Source organism: Myotis lucifugus, unplaced genomic scaffold (genome assembly GCF_000147115.1).
Source record: "Myotis lucifugus unplaced genomic scaffold, Myoluc2.0 scaffold_41, whole genome shotgun sequence".
NCBI classification, from domain to species: domain Eukaryota; kingdom Metazoa; phylum Chordata; class Mammalia; order Chiroptera; family Vespertilionidae; genus Myotis; species Myotis lucifugus.
In genome coordinates this window covers 2,447,528-2,468,552 of record NW_005871089.1, presented here as the reverse complement: position 1 = coordinate 2,468,552, position 21,025 = coordinate 2,447,528, and the positions used below count along the sequence as shown (strand labels likewise).

General features: G+C 51.7%; 1 protein-coding gene across 1 annotated transcript in view; it reads right to left on the bottom strand.

Moving 5' to 3' along the window:
• Window positions 1-9,955, bottom strand: part of NR2E3 (nuclear receptor subfamily 2 group E member 3) — a 12,066-nt gene extending 2,111 nt beyond the window's left edge. Inside the window, exons 1-8 of the mRNA XM_014455081.2 lie at window positions 9,804-9,955; window positions 3,773-3,885; window positions 3,135-3,261; window positions 2,922-3,025; window positions 2,588-2,836; window positions 2,313-2,488; window positions 1,287-1,533; window positions 945-1,050 (exon numbers count right to left, since the gene is read on the bottom strand). Of these exons, the coding sequence (XP_014310567.2) occupies window positions 945-1,050; window positions 1,287-1,533; window positions 2,313-2,488; window positions 2,588-2,836; window positions 2,922-3,025; window positions 3,135-3,261; window positions 3,773-3,885; window positions 9,804-9,955 (1,274 nt within the window). The remainder of the gene's footprint in view (window positions 1-944; window positions 1,051-1,286; window positions 1,534-2,312; window positions 2,489-2,587; window positions 2,837-2,921; window positions 3,026-3,134; window positions 3,262-3,772; window positions 3,886-9,803) is intronic.
• Window positions 9,956-21,025: the final 11,070 nt, after the last annotated feature.

The following is a 21,025-nucleotide window of genomic DNA, read 5'->3' as shown; positions in this document are numbered from 1 at the left end:
ACCGCTTCTCACAATAGCTCCTCTTCCCTTACATCATTCAAGTGCCAGGTCTGACCCATTCTAGCTTCTAGAGCAGTGGTTCTCAACCTTCCTAATGCCGCGACCCTTTAAATACAGTTCCTCATGTTGTGGTGACCCCCAACCATAAAATTATTTTCATTGCTACTTCATAACTGTAATTTTGCTACTGTTATGAATCGTAATGTAAATATCTGATATGCAGGATGTATTTAGGCGACCCCTGTGAAAGGGTCGTTCGACCCCCAAAGGGGTCGCGACCCACAGGTTGAGAACCGCTGTTCTAGAGGCTCTCTCATCTGCCATCAGACACCATGACTTCCCTGGATGATGGCAGCAGCCTCTGCATCCGCTGCCACGTTAGTCTGCACCAGATCAGACATGGCCTTGGCTGGCACCCAGAGCCCTGAACAGGCTGGTCCAGAGGGCGGTTCTAGCCTCGTCTCCCTCCTGCTCACTGGCAGCAATCTGTTTCACCTTCCAAACAGGGCTCTTGTCCTAAGAACACAGCCGAGTTTGTCTCTCTCCCTTGGTAAATTGTGATTTCTCTTTTTAGGCGCTAGCCTGCCTTCCAAGCCCAGCCTTGCCTCCACAGAGTCCCTGCCAGTTCTGCCGTACACTCCCCCTCAACGGGTCTCTGCCTCCTTCAGATCCATACAAACCCCAATACCTGACCAGGGCAGTTCTCGTCCTCAATGTAGTCACTGTGCCGGGCATCCCTGGGAGGCTGCAACTTTGTCTTACACACATTTTGGTCCCCACCCTCGGGGCCTGGCACTGTGCCTGGCACGCAGTAGATGTTGGATATGTTGAACTGAGACCCGGGTCCTGTCTAAGTGGTGCAGCCCTGAGGTGGAGCCAGACAGATGGGCAGGGGGTGAAGAGGTGAAGGGGTAGATGCGCAGGGAGGCACGTGCTCAGGTCACCTCACGGGCTGGCTGGGGTGGTGGGCCTTGCTGTGCTGGCTCAGCATCACTTGGGACTGGTCCTGCAAGGCCTCCACATGCTCAGGATCCTTCAGGCCCCGCGTTTCTGGAGAGGAGCAGCAGCAGTGAGCTCCTCTCCCGCCTGCCCTGCCCCTCACAGGCAGCCAGGGCCCAGGAAGGTGTGCTCCGCCTGCACGCTCTCCTCCTGCCCCCAGGGAAGAAGTCTGCAAACATCTGGGTCTATGTGGGTTGATAGAGGGAAAGTGAGAGCCAGAAGAAAGTCACTGGAATTCCCATTCTTCATTCCCAACCACGTCTCTGGTTGGACAAAGACCCAGCTACCTGGTTTGAAGAGGACCAGGGCCTTCATGCAGGCAAACTCCGTGGGGTCCACCGCCAGCACCCGGAACCGTGAGACGGTTTCCTGCAGGAAGCGCATCTCCGCACTGGCCAGCGCCAGCCGGCCCTGGGAGCTGCCAGCAGCCGAGGCCTCGGGTGGGGCTAGCAGTGGGCAGCTGTCCAGAGGCAGAGACCACTGGATGGCTCCAAGGAGGAAGAGTTCGCTCCAGGCCTCTTCCAGCAGGATCACCTGTGCTCAGAGAGGGAGGGCGTGCGCTGGCTGGGACAGCCTCTCAGACCCAGCCTGCAGACCAGTGCCTTCGGGAGGGAAGGGCTGGTCCTGGGTAACTCCTGACCTCCTGACTCATCCAGGGGCCCGGCTGCCTGGGTTCCATCCAGAGCCACACCTGGAACATTGTGGAGAGCTTGGAGCTGTGGGAAGGTAGCCTTGGGGACACTGCCCACGGGCACCCCACGCTGAGTGAACTTGGGAGACGCAGCCTGGGTTCTGGCCTAAACCCTGGCTCAGGGCTTAGCCCCTCAGTGTGCCCCTCAGGTTTATCATGACAGGTTGGTCTGCTTGCCCACGAGAAGTCCAGGGAGCGTCTTGGTTGGGCTGAAGCTCAAGCTCTGAAGTCAGAGGCCTTTGTGCTCCAAGGGAGCCCAGCACCATCTGCTCACATGGTCAGGGTGTGCAGACCACCCTGTGACACAGTGTCTCTAGGACCTGAGGTTTTGTCTAGGAGGAAAGAAGACCAGGGGGGCGTGGTATTGCCTTCAAATCTCTGGTTCCTGTGTGTCCCTGGCCATCATGGTCCCCTGGAGGCTCACCCGCCACAATCTCTGCCCAGAGATGTGAGCCACCCCAACAGTCACAGCCCTGAGACTGCGCCCCTAACCACCCCTGCCTCACAGGCACGTGCGTCCCCAGCCATCACCTCCCCAAGCCACATGCACCTCCAATCATCACCTGCACAAAGAGGTATGTGCCCCAACCGGCTGACTCCTGGGGGCACCCGACGGGTGTACCTGATCCCGGAAGGGTAGGTTGGAGAACACAGGCAGGCTCTTGGCCCACTTGACAGCCATGAAGAGCAGGCGGGCGGACGTCTCATGGATGCTGTCCACACCACAGGGTGAGGAGGAGGAATGTGGGGACGAGGGGAACTCGGGGTCATTGCTGGTGACATCGATGTTCTCATCAGCTGTTGCGGGGGGGTTGTGACATAAGCCACTGCTCCTCAGCAGGAGGCAGGGGTGCTCTGGGGCCCGGGTGTGGGGATATAGGCCATCCCCTCGCTTACCATCCTCTGGCTCCAGCTTAGCACAGGTTTCGGCCGTTATGAGGCTGGCCATGAACTGGTGATGCCCTGGAGGTGTGATGGCCACAGGCCCCAGGGCTCTGGCTGCAGAAGCAGGTGTGGGGCCCCGTGGGTTGGGCCCTGTGGGGGCCAAGGAAGCCACCAGGGGCTCCGGCCGGGCCTCCCTGCCTGACTCCGCCCTGTCCAGGCGGATCTGCGCTGCGCTTCGTGGTTGGCGCTCATTCTGCACAGCTGGGGAGGCAGGAAGGGTCAGGACCCCAGCAGCCGTGGGCCCCAGCTCTGCTGTTATGCCTCTCCGGTTGACTCCCCAACTCACCATCCTGGTTCATGCCCTCCTGCAAGCACTTCTTCAGCCGACAGGCCTGGCACTGGTTCCGGTGGGCCTTGTCCACTGGGCACATCCCTGCTCCCACCTGGCACCTGAGGCAGAGGGGAGCCCCAGGGGTCAGTATCCTTCCTGAACTCCCCTCCCCCTCGCAGGGACCCTTAGGAGCAGGGCTCTCCTGGCAGGGGTCCAGCCCTCCCTCACCTGTAGATGAGCTTCCGTCTCACGCTCCTCTTGAAGAAGCCGCTGCAGCCATTGCAAGCATAGATGCCATAGTGCTTCCCGCTGCTGCTGTCTCCACACACGCGGCACTGGAGCGAGGGGCCCACGCCTGAGGGGCAGGGGCAGGGGCTGGGTGAGTGCACACCCCCTCCCACCTCTTTAGGGACCCCTCTCTACTCCTCATTCCCTTTCCCATTTTGAAAAGTATCTCCCCTATTACACACACCCCCAACCCACCTCACCCACCCAACTCCTGTCCTCCCACCGCCATCTATGGCCAATTTTCAACTAGCGTATACTGTCTGCCTCCACATCCCACCTGCCACCTCTCTCTGTGAAGGTGGCTTCAGGCTCCATTAGCCCACAGGACATTCTTGACACCACCACTGGGACCTCTGCCCACAAACCCCAAGGGCGGGCTCTCTCTTCTTTCCTTCCTATCAGCTCAGTTGTCCTGACCTGGCTGTGCTGACCCCCACGCTTCTGGGATCTGGGTTCTACAGCAGGTTCCCTCACACCTGCTCACAGCCTGTGGGGCTGGGCCTGAGTCACTCTGGCCCCTTTCATGGTGCAAACTTCGCTCCCCAAGGGCCGAGACCTTACCTCCAGGAAAGCCATACCTGTCTGCTCCTCCCCCGGGCCCCATCTGCCTGGAGACTCCTTCCTGGAGGCAGCCACGGCTGTGGGTGCAGCTGCAGCCACGTGGAAGCTGGAGGGAGCTGCTGTCCACGTTCTGGAAGGTCCCAGGGTGGCCTCCACCTTCCTGCCTGAGGGAGGCCTCCTGGGACGCTGAGCCGGTCAGCCTCCACCTCCCTCTCAACTCTGCCCCTCTGTTTGTGCCCCTGTCTCTCTTCTATCTACTTCTTCCTTTCCCTGGCCCTGGTGACCTCCCTCTGTCTTTGTCTCTCTCCCGTCTCTCCTCTCTGTCCTCTTGCCTACTCGGTCCCCTCTGTCTGACTCAGGAGCTGCCCCAACTTCCTCTCACAGCAGGGGTCTGGGTTCTGAGGAGTTCTCTCCCAGGGCAGCACTGGGTGAAGCTGGTGATCCTCTTAATCTTTACTGTCTCCACAGGGGATCGGCCGGCCACACCTGCAGCATTACCAAGGCGCCAGGGCTGGTCAGCCCAGCTGCCGCCACCCCGCCCGCAGCGGCCAGTGCCCCATGCTCTCAAGCTATTTGCCATCCAATGCCTCCAGGACTTGACTCTTTTTGAGGTGCCCGGATGCTTCCTGCACAAGTATGTGCGGCCCTGTGTTCGCTGGGTAGGCCCAGCTCTCCCCCTGCCTCCCCCCCCTCTGTGTTTCCTCCCCCCCCCCCCATCTCTTGTTAAGGGACGCAGGATTCCAGGGTCCTGGCCTCCCTGGAAGGCTCACACTCCCCAGAACCCAGAACCGCAGCATGGAGGCGGCGCCCACACACAAGGGAGTGGGCCCAGCGCAGGCTCTGAGGCTGGCTTGGAGGCGGGAGGCCTGTGGCGCAATGTGGGGGGTCACCTTCAGGCCTGCCAGGCAGCAGAAGGGAGATGGCAGGTGTTTTCTTACCCACCCAGAGAGCTAGGCCCACAGAGGGAGACGAGGACACAGCCCCGAGCCTGGCTACAGACTCATGGGCCGCCGCACCTTCCTTCTCTGCCTTGGCCTCCGTGCGGGCCCCTCAGCTGCCCCAGACCCAGGCTTCCCAGCCTGAGCCCAGTGATGCTTCTGAGGGGAGGAGGCAGAAGGAGGAGTCTGTCTCCTTGGACCAAGCGCCAGAGCCCAGAGGGAAGGTGGAGAGAGCAGAAACAGACCCGAGTTCAAGTCTCTGCTCCCTCACAGGACAGCCATGTGTCCCTGAGCAAGTGACTTCACCTCTGAGTTCCAGGTTCCTCATCTGCGAAAGGGGTGACAAAAGCACCTGTCTTGTATGTAGGAAGGGACACTAAGTAAGATCATTCTTGAAGCGTTTCAGTGCTTGGTACTTCCTAATAGGATAATAAATGTGGATGCTGTTGTTATTGTTGTCAGGGTTACTGAGGAGATCAGAGAGCAATCCTCAGGAAATAGCCTTTCCTTTCCCTGCCCGCCTCCGCTCCCCCACTCCCACCCCATGCCCAGGAGGGAGCAGAAAGCCCCATGTTGGTCTGGAGGGGCCACCCGTCCTCAGCAGACCTGAGCTCACCTCTAGGGTGAGCTTGGAGAAGGGGTTGACCCAGCCGTAAAGCCCAAGGAGCAGGGGGACAGAGTGAAGCTTCTGGGAGGACAGACGGGGTGGGGCAGGGCCCTATGTAAGTGGCTTTAACCCTCGTTGTGACAGAGAAGCACTACTGGGGATTTGGAAAGTCAGCTCGAGGGACTTTGTGTGTAATCTGCTCTCTGGGGCCTCAGAGGATTGAGGCCATGGGCTGAGGCCTTTCACCTGACCCTCTGCCTCGTCCTCACTGAGCACCCCTGTCCTCCCAGGCAGCCCCTCAGGGCCTCCACGGCAAGGCCTCCAGCTCCACCTCCCTCCAAGGCCAGGCCAGGGCCTCTCTCTTGAACTTGGTTGACCAGTCCTTCCTTTCCAAAGCTCTTCCGGAGCTCACCGTCGTCCTGCCTGCTCTGAACTTGTCATCACCTCAGTGAGCCCTAGCGTGGGCCCCAGCAGACCTTTCACCCCCTTCTCGGGCCATCTTGTACACAGTCACAGCTTCCACGGTAACTTCCTAGCACACTCCTGCCTGGGGCTCTGCCCCCAGCTTCCAGCCACAGACCCACCCAACACGCCCTCCACGTGTCTGCACAGAGATGGGCACTGAGCCCGGGACTGAGGGACCGCCTGGAGCTTGCATGTGCCGGGAGGGATGCCCTGAAGCTAACCCGAGGACTCTAATCCCAGAGGTTGGGGCCCAGGAAGACCTGCTGGCAAAGGAGCTGAGAGGGAACATCAGGACAGCGCGGGCCAAAGGGAAGACGGAAGGGGAGGCCTCAAGGATGGTGGCACCGACCAGGTCAAGTGTCCTATGCGGCCATTGGCATCACTAGTAAAAGGTGGGAGAGCACTCCGGAGAGTTTTTATACAAATACCTGCAATATCATATTCGAAACTCACAGCAACCCTCTAAAGAAGTTACCCTCATCAGCCTCAGCTCACAGAGGAGGAGCCGGCGTTTCAGAGAGGTTAAGCACTTGGCTTCAGACCACACAGCTACTGAGTGGTGGGAGATGGGGGTGGAGACAGGCTTCACACCTGCATCTGATCCCCACGCTCCTGCTTTCCACCGAGGCGCTCTCCGAGGAGACTGCCATCTCTGGCCTGGACAGCAAGAGGGGACTGGTGCCCTTGGCGAGCGGTTCTGAAGGAGGGGAGACCCTCCGGCCCAGGTTGGGGGGAGGAACTGGAAACAGAGACCCACTGAGGAAGGAAGAAGACAGGGCTAAGGGCTTTGTAGGAAGGGGGGCATTAAGGAGACTTTTTTCTATCAAGGGAGATATTTTTAAACAATATTTAAGGACTTCCCTTTAAAATTGGGGGACACAAAGGAAAAGGAGTCAAAGAGAGCGAGGATAAAGCTGGCGGTGAATCGACTGCCTGCTACCTGAGCAAGCCCGAGGGTGGCAGAGTACTAGTAGGGGCCGGCTGTGGCCAGGGCAGGGCCACCTGGAAGGAATCATAGAGCCCAGGACGGTTCAGTATCTTTCTGGCTGTGTGAGCTTGGGCAAGTTATTCTGCCTCTCTGTGCTTCAGTTTCATCATCTCTAAACTGGGTGGCCCAGTGCTGGGATTAAAGGAGATGACACTAAAGGCATTAGCCCAGCCCCAGGTGAGAGGGAGGAGGCAGGTGGAAGCAGGCCAGAGGGCAGAGATTGGGGGTGACCGTTGTGGGGAAGGAACTCAGGGAGAGACTTCAGAGCAAGCTCTGAGGCCCAGATGAGGTTAAAGACGGTGCCTTTACAGGTGGACAGTGGGGTAAGGAATCGGCTTTTCCCTGAAGCCCTCCGCAGGGAGGCAAATCCTGGGAGAAGGTAGATATCAGGACTGCTCCCTGGCTCAGTCCCTCCCAGTACGCGCATGGGAAGGGCCCGAGGGAAGGAGCCGAAGGCTTCGGGGAAGGTCCTCCAGGCAGGGCCTGGCAGCCTTTTCTCTGCTGCTCCCACCCCCCTGCCTGTTCAGCGTTCGCCTCCTCCAGACGCCAGCCCTGCCTGGTCCACCTGCTCTCCCTGCAGGGGCTGCTTCAGGGCCAGGTCCCATCCTTAGTACTGAACCTCACTCCAGGTCAACTTCTCTCCTCAGTCCAGAGGAACAGTCCAGGGACCAGGTTCAGAGTTCAGGTCACCTTGATATGTGGGTCACAAGGCGCATAATGGACAGGAATCTGTTTTTAACTTGTCTGTATTCTCTTGCTGTTCTGTAGTGGACATGTATGACCGTAGGAGGCAAGGGCCCCTGGCCCTTGGTTCTTTGCCAGGTCAGGCCCAGCCAGAGCCGTGACTGTGCAGCCGGAAAGGATGACAGCCAGCAGGACTGGGGCCGGAGAGGGTTACCGATCTGTGACCACCAGCTGCCAGGGCAGATGCCAAAGGATTACTCAACCCAAAGCCTTGAATCTGCTGACAAAGCTGCCAGAGGCCACCTTATCACTAATACTATTATTCCCCAGAGGACACGTCAGCAACTCCCTGGAGGTCTGGGGCAGGTGGTAAGGGTGGCGCTGGGCGCTGGGGGCTGAGGTGGGAGGAACAGAAGATGCATGATAAGGCTGCAGGACGGACTTCCCTCTGGACACTTAAGACCCTGGGAGGTAAAGTCCCCTGCCCAGCCTGTCGTGGGCCTGTCACACCCTGGATTACAGGCCCCAGGCTGAGAGATGACCTGGGTTCTGCCAAGGAAGGAGGGAGAGGTTTCCGCAGTGACCCCGGCAGGCTGGCTGGGCTGGTGGCCACGGTGCCCATCCCAGCAGCTGTGGGCTCCTGGAATGGGGCAAGCCTCATTCACAGCATTTGGTCCTGGAAATGCATCTGCTGGGATTCCTTAACCCCACCCCACCCCGCCAAGGTCTCCACTATCTCTGAGGAAGGTGGTGAGCTTGGGTGGAGGAGCTCATCAGGACCCAGCAATTCCACTTCCAGGAACCCGTCCCGCAAACTCTCACACAGAGGTAATCGGAAGGCTGCCCCCTGCAGCAATTTAGGAAAACGCCTGTTTGTAGGCAAGTGGCTAAGTCACGCATGCACCAGCCCTGCGGTGGGTGCTGTGCAGCGTTGCACGTGGTGCTGTTTCCGTATTCATTCACATGGAAATAGGCCCACAGTTTCCACTTCAAAGCCAGACAACAAAACAGCATGGACAGGGGGTGGGGAGGCAATGGGGGATAAGGATATATATGTAATACCTTAATCAATAAAGGAAAAAAACCAGCATGGACAGCGTGATTTCATGTGTCTCGGGGATTTCTGACCACAGATCATGGGACTCCTTCCTCCTTGGCAGGACCTAAATGATCCAATAGTTTCTTTTTCTAGAGCAGTGAGTTGAAGAAGGTTCAGGACACCAGCAGGAACATTTCTCAACAGTCTCTTTACTTTCTTTTCAAGATAACATTTGGAAACAATCAGATGTCCCCACCAAGTTTTCCCAGCCCTTGGCTAGTGCAGTTCTTCTGGAATAGCGTTAAGGTCTGAGCAGGACTGCCGAGGCTCCCAGCCCGTCCGCACAGTCTGTCCAGCACATCTGACCTGCTCCACACTGGGGTGACCCCCTTCCTCCTTTGTGACCAGATGACTAGTGAACAGTCTCTGTTTTAAGTTCTCCTTCCTCTCAGGGCTCTGACAGGCGGCTTTCCTATTCTCCAGCAGAGCTATTATAAGGACGCCACCAGCAGAAATTGTCACCACAAACAGAAATGTTTGTGTTTTGTTTGAATGCTTAATAATGACATGTGTTACAATTATAATCAGGATAAAATAAAGCTCTTTCCTTTTTAAAATTTATTGATTGAATTTAAAGAAAGAGAGACTTGTTGTTCCATTCATTTATGCATTCATTGATTGATTCTTGTATGTGCTCTGACCGGGAATCGAACCTGCAAACCTGTGGTATCAGGATGATGCTCCAACCAACTGAGCTACCCAGCCAGGGCAAAAGCTCTTTTTAATTTTAAGAGAATGGCTAATTTGAAATAAATGTTACCAATAATAATAATAGGAAATATTTATCAATAAATTGTTAAGGGTTTATAGGTGAGAATGAAAAGCTTCTCTCCCTTATGACCCACGGGAAGGGCCGGGAAGGCCTGGTCCTGGAGTTACCCTTTTTATGCCAGGTCTCGACCCTTTAGTGCCGGACCCTGGGAAGCTCTGGAGGATGGGTGTTGGGGGCTGTGCTCCTTGAAAACCAATAAAGAGTATTATAAAAGCTTAACCAGTACAACCACACCAGTGTGTTCTAGCTGACTGACCCTCCTGGTTATAACATGTGTTATCTAGAAATGAAACAGCCCAAGGCAGGGTTTTCAACCTGGGCACTATTGACATTTGAGCCAGGTAATGCTTTGTTATGGGGATGTCCTGTGCAGGATGTTTAGCAGCATCCCTGGCCCTCTACATACTAGATGCTAGTAGCATCGCCTTGTCCCCAGTTGTGACAACCAAAGTGTCTCCAGACGTTGCTAAATAGCCCCCTGAGGGGAAAACCCACCCTTGGTTGAGAACTGCTGGCCTGAGCCACGTTATCTCGCGCTTTCCTGGTGACAATTCACCAAGTTTGTCTTCGAAGACGCAGGAAGCACTGGCGTGACTGTTCCTGAGGAGCCGGGCCATCAGGCGGGCATATGGTGCCTCAGGCGTCATGTATTTGCAGGCTCAGGCACTGTCGGGAAGGATGCACACAGTGTCAACAGAGGTTTCTCCGAAGGAGGATTTTACTACTTTATTTTCCTCTTTATATATTTTTTTTTGTTTTTTAAATGTTTAATAATGAGCATATGTTATGATGATCAAGATAAGGTTTTTTTGTGTTTTTAATACTCTTGCTAATTTGAAATAAATATGACCAATACTGATAATCTATATGTGTAAAACCCTAAGCAACTGTTATGATGGGTCGACAGAATGACTGGTCGACTATGACGTGCACTGACCACCAGGGGGCAGATGCTCAACGCAGGAGCTGCCCTCTGGTGGTCAGTGTGATCCCACAACCTCCCGCAGTCCCTCCAGCCAGCCCCAATGGTCCCCAATCAGGACTGGACGAGACGGCCCCTATCAGCCCCTATCGCTGGTCAGGCTGAGGGACCCCACCTGTGCATGAATTCGTGCATCAGGCTTCTAGTAGGAAATATTTATTAAGAAATTGCTATGTACCAGATACAGTTCTAAGTGTTTATATGTGTGAACTCATTCAGTCTTCACAGAGCACCATCAGACAGAGGCCTAGTCATTATTACCTCCTTTTACAGACACTGACTGGTTTAGCGACTTGCCCAATGTCACACCGTTAGGGGGGACCAAGGTGGAAGTCATACTCAGGCAGGTAAGTGGGTTATTTCAGGAGAATACATTTGCTCAAGAGTAAGGGGACGAAATGGGGACATCATAGTCATAAAACCACCCTTGCCGAAGTCGGTTTGGCTTAGTGGATAGAGCGTCGACCTGCGGACTGAAAGGTCCCAGGTTCGATTCCGGTCAAGGGCATGTACCTGGGTTGCGGGCACATCCCCAGTGGGAGATGTGCAGGAGGCAGCTGATTGATGTTTCTCTCCCATCGATGTTTCTAACTATCTCTCTCCCTTTCTCTCTGTAAAAAAATCAATAAAATATATTAAAAAAAACACACAAAACCACCCTTATACATTTAATAATAAAGCACACCTCCACCAGTCACATTCCGTCTCCAGGTAAGTTGGAAGGAAAACACAGACATTCTGGGCTGTAGAAAGTTGTTTGAACTGGCATTTCTGTCCTCAGTTCTTCTATGAGATGCAGATTCTGAGACTCAAACTGCAATGAAACGTAGAGAAAGTGAAAGGAGTGACTTCTTTATAGGCATCTCTTTATTTCCTATGTCTGCTTTTAGTGGAACGGCTCTGGGGCTGCACTGGCTGTAACCGGGCATTGCTTGTAGGTGTGTATGTGTGTGGGTGTGAGTGTGTGTGTGGATCTGACTGTCCTGTGACCAAGGCAGGCTACCAGTGCACTGCACTGGCACGAAGATGCCAGATCTGCCTGTGTTTGTTGTGGTTTATTCTCGAGGCCCCAGACAATGCCACGACAGCTGTACGGGCTTATAGAAATTGCCCAAATTGAACTGTTCAGATGAGTGGTGTTCAAATGTCACATTTGGCATATTTTCCTGCCTGACTTTTGATATTGAAGCAAGCTGTGAGTTCTAACAGTCTTTCTTAGCCACGTTTAATATTTGGTGAAAATCCTAAGTTGGAATAACAATACCCAGTGCCTCTCCCCAGAGATGAGGGGTATGTCCTTCAGCATGACACTGTGGAAAATGCATATGCTCAAAGCCATTCTCCTAAGATGTAGGTACAGGAGGAGTTCCAGGCAGACTCGCTGCTTCCCATCTTTTCAGCTGGGCTGCCCTCCTGCCCCTGCTCTGGCTGCTAAGGTCTCCTGGAACCCGGAACACAGTGTGTCCCTCCCAATGCACGGGCTTCGCATGTGCTGCTCTGGCTTCCTACTTACTCCCAAGGGGGTTGAAGACCTGCTCCTGAATAGTCTCCTGCAAACTCTACACCATGCCAGGATGTTGCTGTCAGTCACCATGCAGTGGAAGTAGCTAAATATATTTTTAAAATCTAATACAATTTTAAGATGGCTATTTTTCTGCCATTGAAAGAGGTTATATGGAAAAATGCTATGATGAAATAGTAAGGTATAAAATACTACAAACACTATGACATTAGCCAATAAAAACAAAAATAGTTCTAAGTCAGTGGCATTCTGGTTAAAATTAAATTTAATATATTTAAACTTATTATTATATTAGAGGCCTGGTGCACAAAATTCATGCACGGGTAGGGTCCTTAGGCCTGGCCGGTGATCAGGGATGATCTGTGGGGTGACCAGTGGGGCAATCGGGGGGCCCTGCTGGCACCTGCCTTGGCCAGCCTGGTGCTGCCCATTCCCCGGCCCCGCCTCCCGCCACCGCCGCTGGTCACCTCCCTCTGTGGGGCGACCAGCAGGGTGATTGGGGGCCCCCACTGGCACCTGCCTTGGCTGGCTTGGGGCCTGTGGGCTGGGGGCAGCTCCTGCGTTGAGCGTCTGCCCCCTGGTGGTCAGTGCGCATCATAGCGACTGGTCGTTCTGCCGTTTGGTCGATTTGCATATTAGGCTTTTATTATACAGGATTAATGTAATATAGTGATTAATATGAATTTGTGTTATTATTTTACTGATCTTTTGTGTTTTTATACTGCTTTTTTTTAGCATGAAAAATGCTCAATCATTTATCTATTTATTTATTTGACAGTCTATTTTCCAAGGTAACTTCTAAGTCTGTGGTCTATTATTTTATTCCCAGTCATAATCTTTTTCTTTCTTTTTTTTGGTGAATCTTCACCCGAGGATAATTTTTCCATTGATTTATAGAGAGAGTGGAAAGGAGGGAAGTGGAGGAAGAGAGAGAGACATCAATGTGAGAGAGACACATCCATTGGTTGCCTCCTCCATATGCCCCAATCAGGGTAGGGGATCAAACCTGAAACCCAGGTACATGCCCTTATCTGGAAATTGAACCCATGACCCTTCAATGTGAGGGCCAACACTCTAACCACTGAGCACACTGGTCAGGGCCCCAGACATAATCCTAAGGTAAGACTCAAATTAGACATTGAAACATTTTTTTTTTTTGGTTACTCCTCACTGGAGGATATTTTTCATTGATTTTTAAAAAGAGTGGCTGAGAGAAACATTGATGTGAGAGAGACACATCAATTGGTTACCTCCCACACATGCCCCAGGATCGAGCCTGCAACCAAGGTAGGTGCCCTTGCCCAGAATCGAACCCACAACCCTTCAGTCCGAAGGTCGACACTCTAAGTCTATATATACACTGAGCCAAACCAGGGTCGGGCAAGATATTGAAATTTAACATAACTTTCTGGAAGTCTGAAATTTTAAAAATAAAATGTTTAAGAACCAATATAAGTGTTTAAAAACCAATACTTGCCCAGCCGGTGTTGCTCAGTGGTTGAGTGCGAACCTATGAACCAGGAGGTCACGGTTAGATTCCTGGTCAGGGCACATGGGTGGGTTGTGGGTTCAGTCCCCATTGTGGAGTGTATAGGAGGCAGCCAATCAATGATTATCTCTTATCATTGATGTTTCTATCTTTCTTTCTCCTTTCCTCTCTGAAATCAATAAAAATATATTTTAAAAGCACACAATATTCTGTGCCTGATTTCAGGATTGCAATAAGTTGTTTCCAAGTGTCTTTAGATCTAAAGCATGGCCATGATAACTAAATGCAGTTTTCAGTTATGATGGATCATAGACTATTCAAATGAAAGGATTTGGAAATAATGCATCCCAACCTCCTAAATTCATAGGTGACTGACTTACAAAGAGAAGCAAGCTCATCAGATGGTTATTGACTGGAACAGCTCAGGCTCCCAGTTCAAAAATTCCAAGAAAGACACAAATTATCCTATATACTAAGCTATAACATAGTAAAATTAATGTGAAATTGAAGGTTACTTCAACTTACATTTTTTATCTTTTCCATCGCATCAATAGTGTTATATGATAGGGAAATAAAGCACATCCTTAGCCTAATAGGGTCTCCCCATAGAGTGCAGTACACAGAATGTGTAACTTACCCCATAGTGAGAAAAGAGTGTAAATTCACGAACAGGATGCAAAGACATCTATAAAAATTTTTAACTTTTGTTACATTAATGCAGGTTGTGCATTCAGATGTCCCTGACTGGAGCCCTGTGAAAGCCATATTCAAGGGTGTGAATCCCAGATCCACCATGTACAGAACCGATGAAGTTTGTTTATGTGCAACATCATTTGGCTGTCATTTTCCCATCAAACTGTCTGATAGTGCAAACTCCAACTGTGTAAATTGTTAGATATGATGAGTCGGACAGAAGGCTTGATCTGCCTGATACTGGATTGGTGGCTGACAGAAGCTAGGCCTTACAGACAAGGGTGAAATCAAAGGGTTGATAACATCACTTGTGCCATTTGCTTTCCTCCCAAACTCCTTCTATTCTCCTGACCTTCATATGCTCTCCTCCAATTGTTTTATGCAAGATTTCTCTCTATTTTGAGGACTTATTTATTACTAGAAGCCTGGTGCATGGATTCATGCACATTGAAAGGAAATTAATTGGGAGCTGGCCGGCGGGGTGGGACTGGGCAAGACGGGCCTGACACGGTCTGGAGCTGACCTCCCATGGTCCCTCCCCGGCCATCCACACCTGGGGCGGCACCAGGGCTCGAAGGGCGTCTGAGGAGTGAGCAGGGTCCCTCTGGCAGGTGGGGTCCCTTGGCCTGGCCTGTGGGGATCAGGCTGAAACTGGCTCTTCAACATCCCCCAAGGGGTCCCGGAGTGCGAGAGGGCACTCTGCAAAGTTGCTGTCGCTCAGCAGCTCCTGTGTTGAGCGTCTGCCCCCTGGTGGTCAGTGTGTGTCATAGCTACTGGTCAGACAGTTGAATGGTTGTAGAGTCGGTTGGGCTTTTACATATATAAATTAAAATTTGTTCCCAGCTTTATTGAGATATAATGGACTTTTAACATTGTGTAAGTTTAAGGTGTACAACGTGTTGATTTGAAACTTTATATTGCAATATAATTACCATTATAATCTGCTGGGGTCCGACCCCAGTGGGTCCAGGGGTCCCCAAAGGTGTGGACGGAGTCGGCGAAGAAGGAATGACATAGAGGCAGCGTTCAGTTGATCAGCATAGCAAGGTTCTCCCACCAGATTCTGTAGCCAAGTTCTGTCTAGGTTCTCCAGCCAAGTTCTGTGTCCATGTTCTCTTGCAAGGTTCTCCAGGTTCTCCAGCCAGGTTCGGTCGCCAGGTTCTTTAGCCAAGTTCTATCCAGGTTCTCCCGCCATGTTCTGTCTAGGATCTTTTGCCACGTTCTCTCGCTAGGTTCTCTCTCTAGGTTCTGTGTCTAGGTTCTGTGTCTAGGTTCTGTGTCTAGGTTCTGTATTGGATCTCCAGCCAAGTCCTGTCTCTAGGTTCTGTGTCTAGGTTCTCTCTTTAGGTTCTGTCTCTAGGTTCTGTGTGGGATCTCCAGGCAAGTCCTGTCTCTAGGTTCTCTCTAGGTTCTGTGTCTGTTGTCTTGTTACATCTGTATTTATACCAGTTGATTCCAATCCTATCAATCTCTATTCCAAAGGTTAGGGCGTTTCTTATCTCCATTCCAGGGAGTAAAGATTATGTAGCTTAAGTGTGATTGTTTGTAGTTAAAGTGATTAACTACCCTCCTGGCACTTAGTTAAGGGGTTTCACTCCCTCCCTAACTTCAGGGGAAAATCCCCACCTGGGGAAACAACCTTCTCAGAGAGGTGACCTTGGTTAAAACACATAGTGCTAAGGGGAGCAAACACATTAAGAACAGTATGCCATATACGCCAAGTCCCTTGAAACATATGCTGTGCAGATGTTTCTTCCCTGCAGCGACTGTGTCAAGCAGCAAGGATGGACTGGCTCCCAGCAATAATCTTAGCTAACACCTCCATCATGTCACATAATTATCATTTCTTTTTTTGTGGTGAGAACACTGAAGATTATTCTCTTAGCAGCTTTTAAGCATATAATCACCACGCTGTGCATTAAATCCCCAGAATTTATTCACCTTATAACCAGAAGTTTGTGCTCTTTAATCCCACTTTAGATTCCACAGGTATGTGACCTATTTCATTTTGCATAGCTTCCTATCTATACCTGCTGCTGGCTTGTCTCTGAGTGGCCTTTCCCTGTTCCTCCAGCCGACTCTCACACACTTCACAAGACCCAGCTCCAGTGTTTCTCCTCAGATCAGATCAGGAGCTATTTTATTCATCTATTTGTTTACTTGTGATTGCCTGTCCCCTTCAGCTGCAATGTAAGCGTTATGCGGCCAGAAGTCTTGTCTGCCTGGCATAAGGGTTTGACACATAGAAGGAGCCTGATAATTGTTTCTTGAACGACTGACTAAACATTGGAAAGCGTCCTCCAGTTCCCCAGCAGGGTTTGCTTCTCTTTTCTCTGCTTTGCCCTCTGCGTGTGCCTACCAGCCTGAGAGACCCTCTCGCTGCTCCTGTGCAGAGCTTGGCATAGGGCCTGGCGTGGAGCAGCCCCCGTCAGTTCCTGCTGCTGTCACACCCATGGCCAACGTCGCCATTGATTCTGTCATAGGAGCTTTAAAACATTTACTTGCAATTGAAAAGAAATCAGAGGTTATGTGGAAAGAGGGATGTAAAAACAGAGCTGCTGATCATGGTGGCAGAGAGAGAAAGAGTGTTAATAAAAGGCCAGAACAGAAAAAGGGTAAAATGACAAACCACTTCAGAAGGGAATGATATTTCCCAGGGGTCCCTCCGAGGGATCTTCGCTCGGTCCCCACAATGGCGTTTCCACATGGGTGTAGCAGGGGAGCAGCCCTGCCTGTTCTCCCTCCCAGAGCGCGGTCGCCACCAGGATAAACGAGCTGCCCATTCCGAGTCCTTGTGGGACCAGCCTGTCAGGCGGCTCCTGTGGCAGCCACCGTGCTGCCTTTCAGTGAATCGGCAGCAGAAAAGGTGTTTGAATGGTCTGAACAACTGCTAGTTACTACAGTGTTGCTCTCTATTGAGTAACATCCACACAGTTTAAAGGAAAATAATTGTTTCACTCATCCCCAAGGTTGAATAGAATAACTTAATGTTTAACACTAATGTTTAAAACATAAAACTAAGTAGAGGGATTATAACTGTTTGTTATAGAACTCTGTAATCAAAAGGAAATTGCTGATTAAGTAAAAACACTATTGCCAAACAACATTAAAAGCAACAACATTGATAAGATATATAATGTTTTTGCTGAATAGGGACCAACTAAAGGGTGCAAATTCTTTTAGGTTTGGCAGTAACGACAGGTAACTTACAACTCTTGTCTACACACGCTACTGAAGACCCTTATCTCAAACAGCAAGTCTGTGACATAATTTGGCTTTTACTTGGCAGCAAGGAATGCATCTTTTAATACTAAATTTGACTCCATTCTTCTCATAGTAGCTCAGCGCATGGCAATTAAACTGATACTACCTGGTCCCAATGCTAGAACCAATGGTATCTGGCCACAAAGAGTAAACTAGAAAATGGAGTATATATGTTCATGCCTATTGTAACAAGATTATTATTAACATTAAAATACAAAATGAAAAAACATTATGAAAACACTCCTGACAACTCTGTTATTATATTCTATCCCCAGGATGAATTCCCAGGCAGGGAATTATTAAGTGAAAGGATATATTCAGCTTTAGCACTTTCGTTACATGGTGCTAAGTGGATTTCCTAAGTCAACGTTTTCATTGAGCTGGTATTTCTCAGCTTGCCTCCAATGCTAACGGTCTAACCCAGGAGAGGAGGTGTTTGGGGCACAGTAAATGCAGTGCAGCCCCTGTCAGGCAGCTGACCTCACTTGAATCCCATCACTCCTCTGGATGCCTGATGGGCCTCCCGTCTCTCTCAAGTGGAAATCAAAGTCTTTCCCAGCTTCCAAGGCGTCTGACCTCATCTCCTCCTCACCCCCTGCTCCCTGTTCTCTCCGTTTCTGGACACTCTGCACCTGCTCCAGTGCAGCAGGCCTCTGCCCCTCCCTGCCCCTCGCCGCCCTCACCCACACCTGCCTGTGGCTAGTTCGTCCCTGTGGTGCCCTGCCCATCTCCACCATGTCCCGTTCATCCCTCAGCTTTGCTGTTTTCATAGCATACATGGCCGCATGGCAGCATAAGTTACTTGCTTGTTTCCATTTTCTGCCTCCCCCATTCGAATGTAGCTCCACTTGGTGCACTGGTTCATGCTCAGTGCTGACCAGAGTGTTAGGCACAGAGTAGGTATTCAATAAATATTTGTTGAATGAGTGAGTGACTGAAAGTGAATCCCAAAGGAGATTCACTTTCAGTCACTTGTAAAGGGAGACACAGAAATCAGAGGTCAAAGCAGGCTGAGGGGCCTTGCCTCCCCCCTCAAATCTGGGATGCCTGTGGTCAGCGTTGGCCAATGGAATGAGGCAGAAGTGGTGTCTGGGGCTTCACAGCCAGGCCTCGAGGGCTCTGGCAGCCTCTTCCTCTCTCGTGTGATCTTCCTCCTCCGGTCACCATGTTTGAGAAGCCCAAGCTACAAGGAGAGACCACATGAGGAGGACATTGGAGAGGGTGAGGCGCCGAGGCTACACAGGGGAGAATCGAGGATTCCAGCCAGCGGCGAAAACTGAGGCCCTAGACCTAGGACCTTGGGCAAGGCAGTGCCGCCAGCTCAGCCGGCCTCAGGCCTGGGCATGAAGGAGCTGCCTTGGGCGATCTGGCCACAGTGGATATCGAAAGGAGAAAACAGGATCTGTGCCCAGCGTACCTGTGGGCACCTGACTCACAGAATCATGACGACTAATCAAATGGCTGTTGTATTAAGCCACTAAGTTTGGGGGATAGTTTGTTATATAGTAACTAGAGGCCCGGTGCATGAATTCGTGCACCAGTGGGGTCCCTCGGCCTGACCTGTGGGATTGGGCTGAAACCAGTTCTCCGACATCCCCCGAGGAGTCCCAGATTGGGAGAGGGTGCAGGCCAGGCCGAGGGACACCACTGGTGCATGATCAGGGCCAGGGAGGGACGCGGGAGGTTGGCCAGCTGGGGAGGAACTGTGGGAGAGCTCCAGGGCATGTCCGTCCTGTCTCGTTCAGTCCCGATCAGCTGGACCCCAGCAGCAAGCTAACCTTACCGGTTGGAGCGTCTGCCCCCTGGTGGTCAGTGCATGTCATAGTGAGTGGTTAAGCAGCCTTAGCATATCATTAGCATATTACGCTTTGATTAGTTGAATGGATGACTGGACACTTAGCATATTAGGCTTTTATTATATAGGATAGGTAAGACAAACAGGATTGTTACCTGAGAATATAAATTGGGGGTGAGTGGGGCATGGGTCAGCGAGCCACAAGGCAAAGATGAGAGTAAAAGTTAGACAGGGAAGACCACCCAGGGCTCAGGTGGAGCTAGGAGCCACGAATTCTGTTGTCAGGGTGAGAGATTGACTCCGGGCTTACAATCACCGTAAAAGCAGGTCACAGAAGTAGCAGGAAAGCATCTTTCCTGGAGGCCATGGTGTGAAAGAGAGAATGTCACAGAAGAGCTGCCAGTGCCCTCAGCTCTCCGCCCGAAGCCAGGGAGCCTCTGTGAGGCCACAGCAGCCTCGGCTGTAACGCGCAGCACACACTCAGGGAGTCAAGTGTAGCTTTAACAGGACTTTCACTTCACACATGGAGAGTGAGCGTTGAAGAGGAACAGGCTAAGTTTTGACGTGGGTTTGAGTTCCTCAGCCCTTTGACCTGTGTGATCACAAGTAAGTTTCCTCATCTGGCTGAGACCCGGCTCTCCCGGCTGGAGATCCGTCCCCGCTGCCAGGTGGGTGTCAGTATGAAAGGAGGTGTTGGTGGTGCAGCACAGAGGAGGCACTGCCAGTGCGCGTTCCCTGCCTGCCTGGTCTGAAATACCATCCGCCGAGCACCGTCCATCCCAGCTGTCAGGAAAAGGAGAGGCAGATATGACGTCCGCTTATTTGCCATTTATTTTGGAAGCCTGGCTGCATTGATTCCATCTGGCTGCTTTGGGGGCGGGGGTGTCTCCTAATCTGCAAAAGTTTCAGGTTGCACAGCATTTTGTAAAGTCTGCCTGACTCAGTGCCCCAAACTGTGCTTGGCACGAGGTTTGTGCTCAATAAATATTTGTTGACTAAGGGGAGATGTACAGCCTCAGGCCACATCAGGAGCAGCTCCCCGCAGGCCAGCGCGGAGGAGAGGGCAGGGCGGGGCTTGGACTCCGCCGCTCCTCCCCACAAGTCTGTGCTCTCACCCTGTGCCCGCCACCGTGTGTCCAGCATCTGCGGGTGGATGCGGATTGCTCAGAGCTAATCAGGACAGTCCTTTCTCTGTGTTGCAGCTAAGATGGCATGGAGCCCTTCTGGCCAATGAGATCTAAGTGGAAGTTTGTTTGCTGGGGGGAGGGGTTCTAGGAACATGTTTGCTTTCTTAGTAAATGGAGACAAATGCAGCTGCTATTGCCCTGCCTCCTTCCTGCCCTAAAGCTGAATGAAAGAGCTGGAGCCGGAGAAGCTGTCTTGCAACCGTGAGGAAGAGGCCAAGAGAACTGCAGAGAAGCCGACCGATGCCAGCAGCTGCTTTCCTTCTGACTTCTCGCTGTGAAAGAAAAACAAACCCCTAAGTCAGTGTAGTCGGATTTTCTTCTAGGTGTGGACAAATGAATGCCTGGATGATACACAGATTATCTGGTTAAGAAATTAAATAATGCATGTTGTGTGTAAAAAGATGTCCAACACTTTCAGAGTCTCTGTGTTTCACTGAGTGAAGGAACAAACTGGTAGATTAAGGAGAAGAATCTCGACTTTATAGATCACTGTTTCATAAAGAATCTCAGCAGTCATTGGCTCAACTTCCCAATAAAAAACAAGGAAACCTGCAACTTTCTTAAGGGTTAATTTAAGTGCCTCATTTTCAAAGCAGTAGATTCACCTGGGAGCTTGTAAGACCTGCGGAATCTCAGGCCACATCCCAGTCATCGAATCAGAAAGTGAAGTCCAGCAAGACCCAGATGACTCACACACCCTTCCCAGTAGTTCTCAGCCCCAGAATTCCCTGCTAATTCCAGGACACCAATGCCTGGTCTTCACCCTCAAGAACTGAAGACTAGAG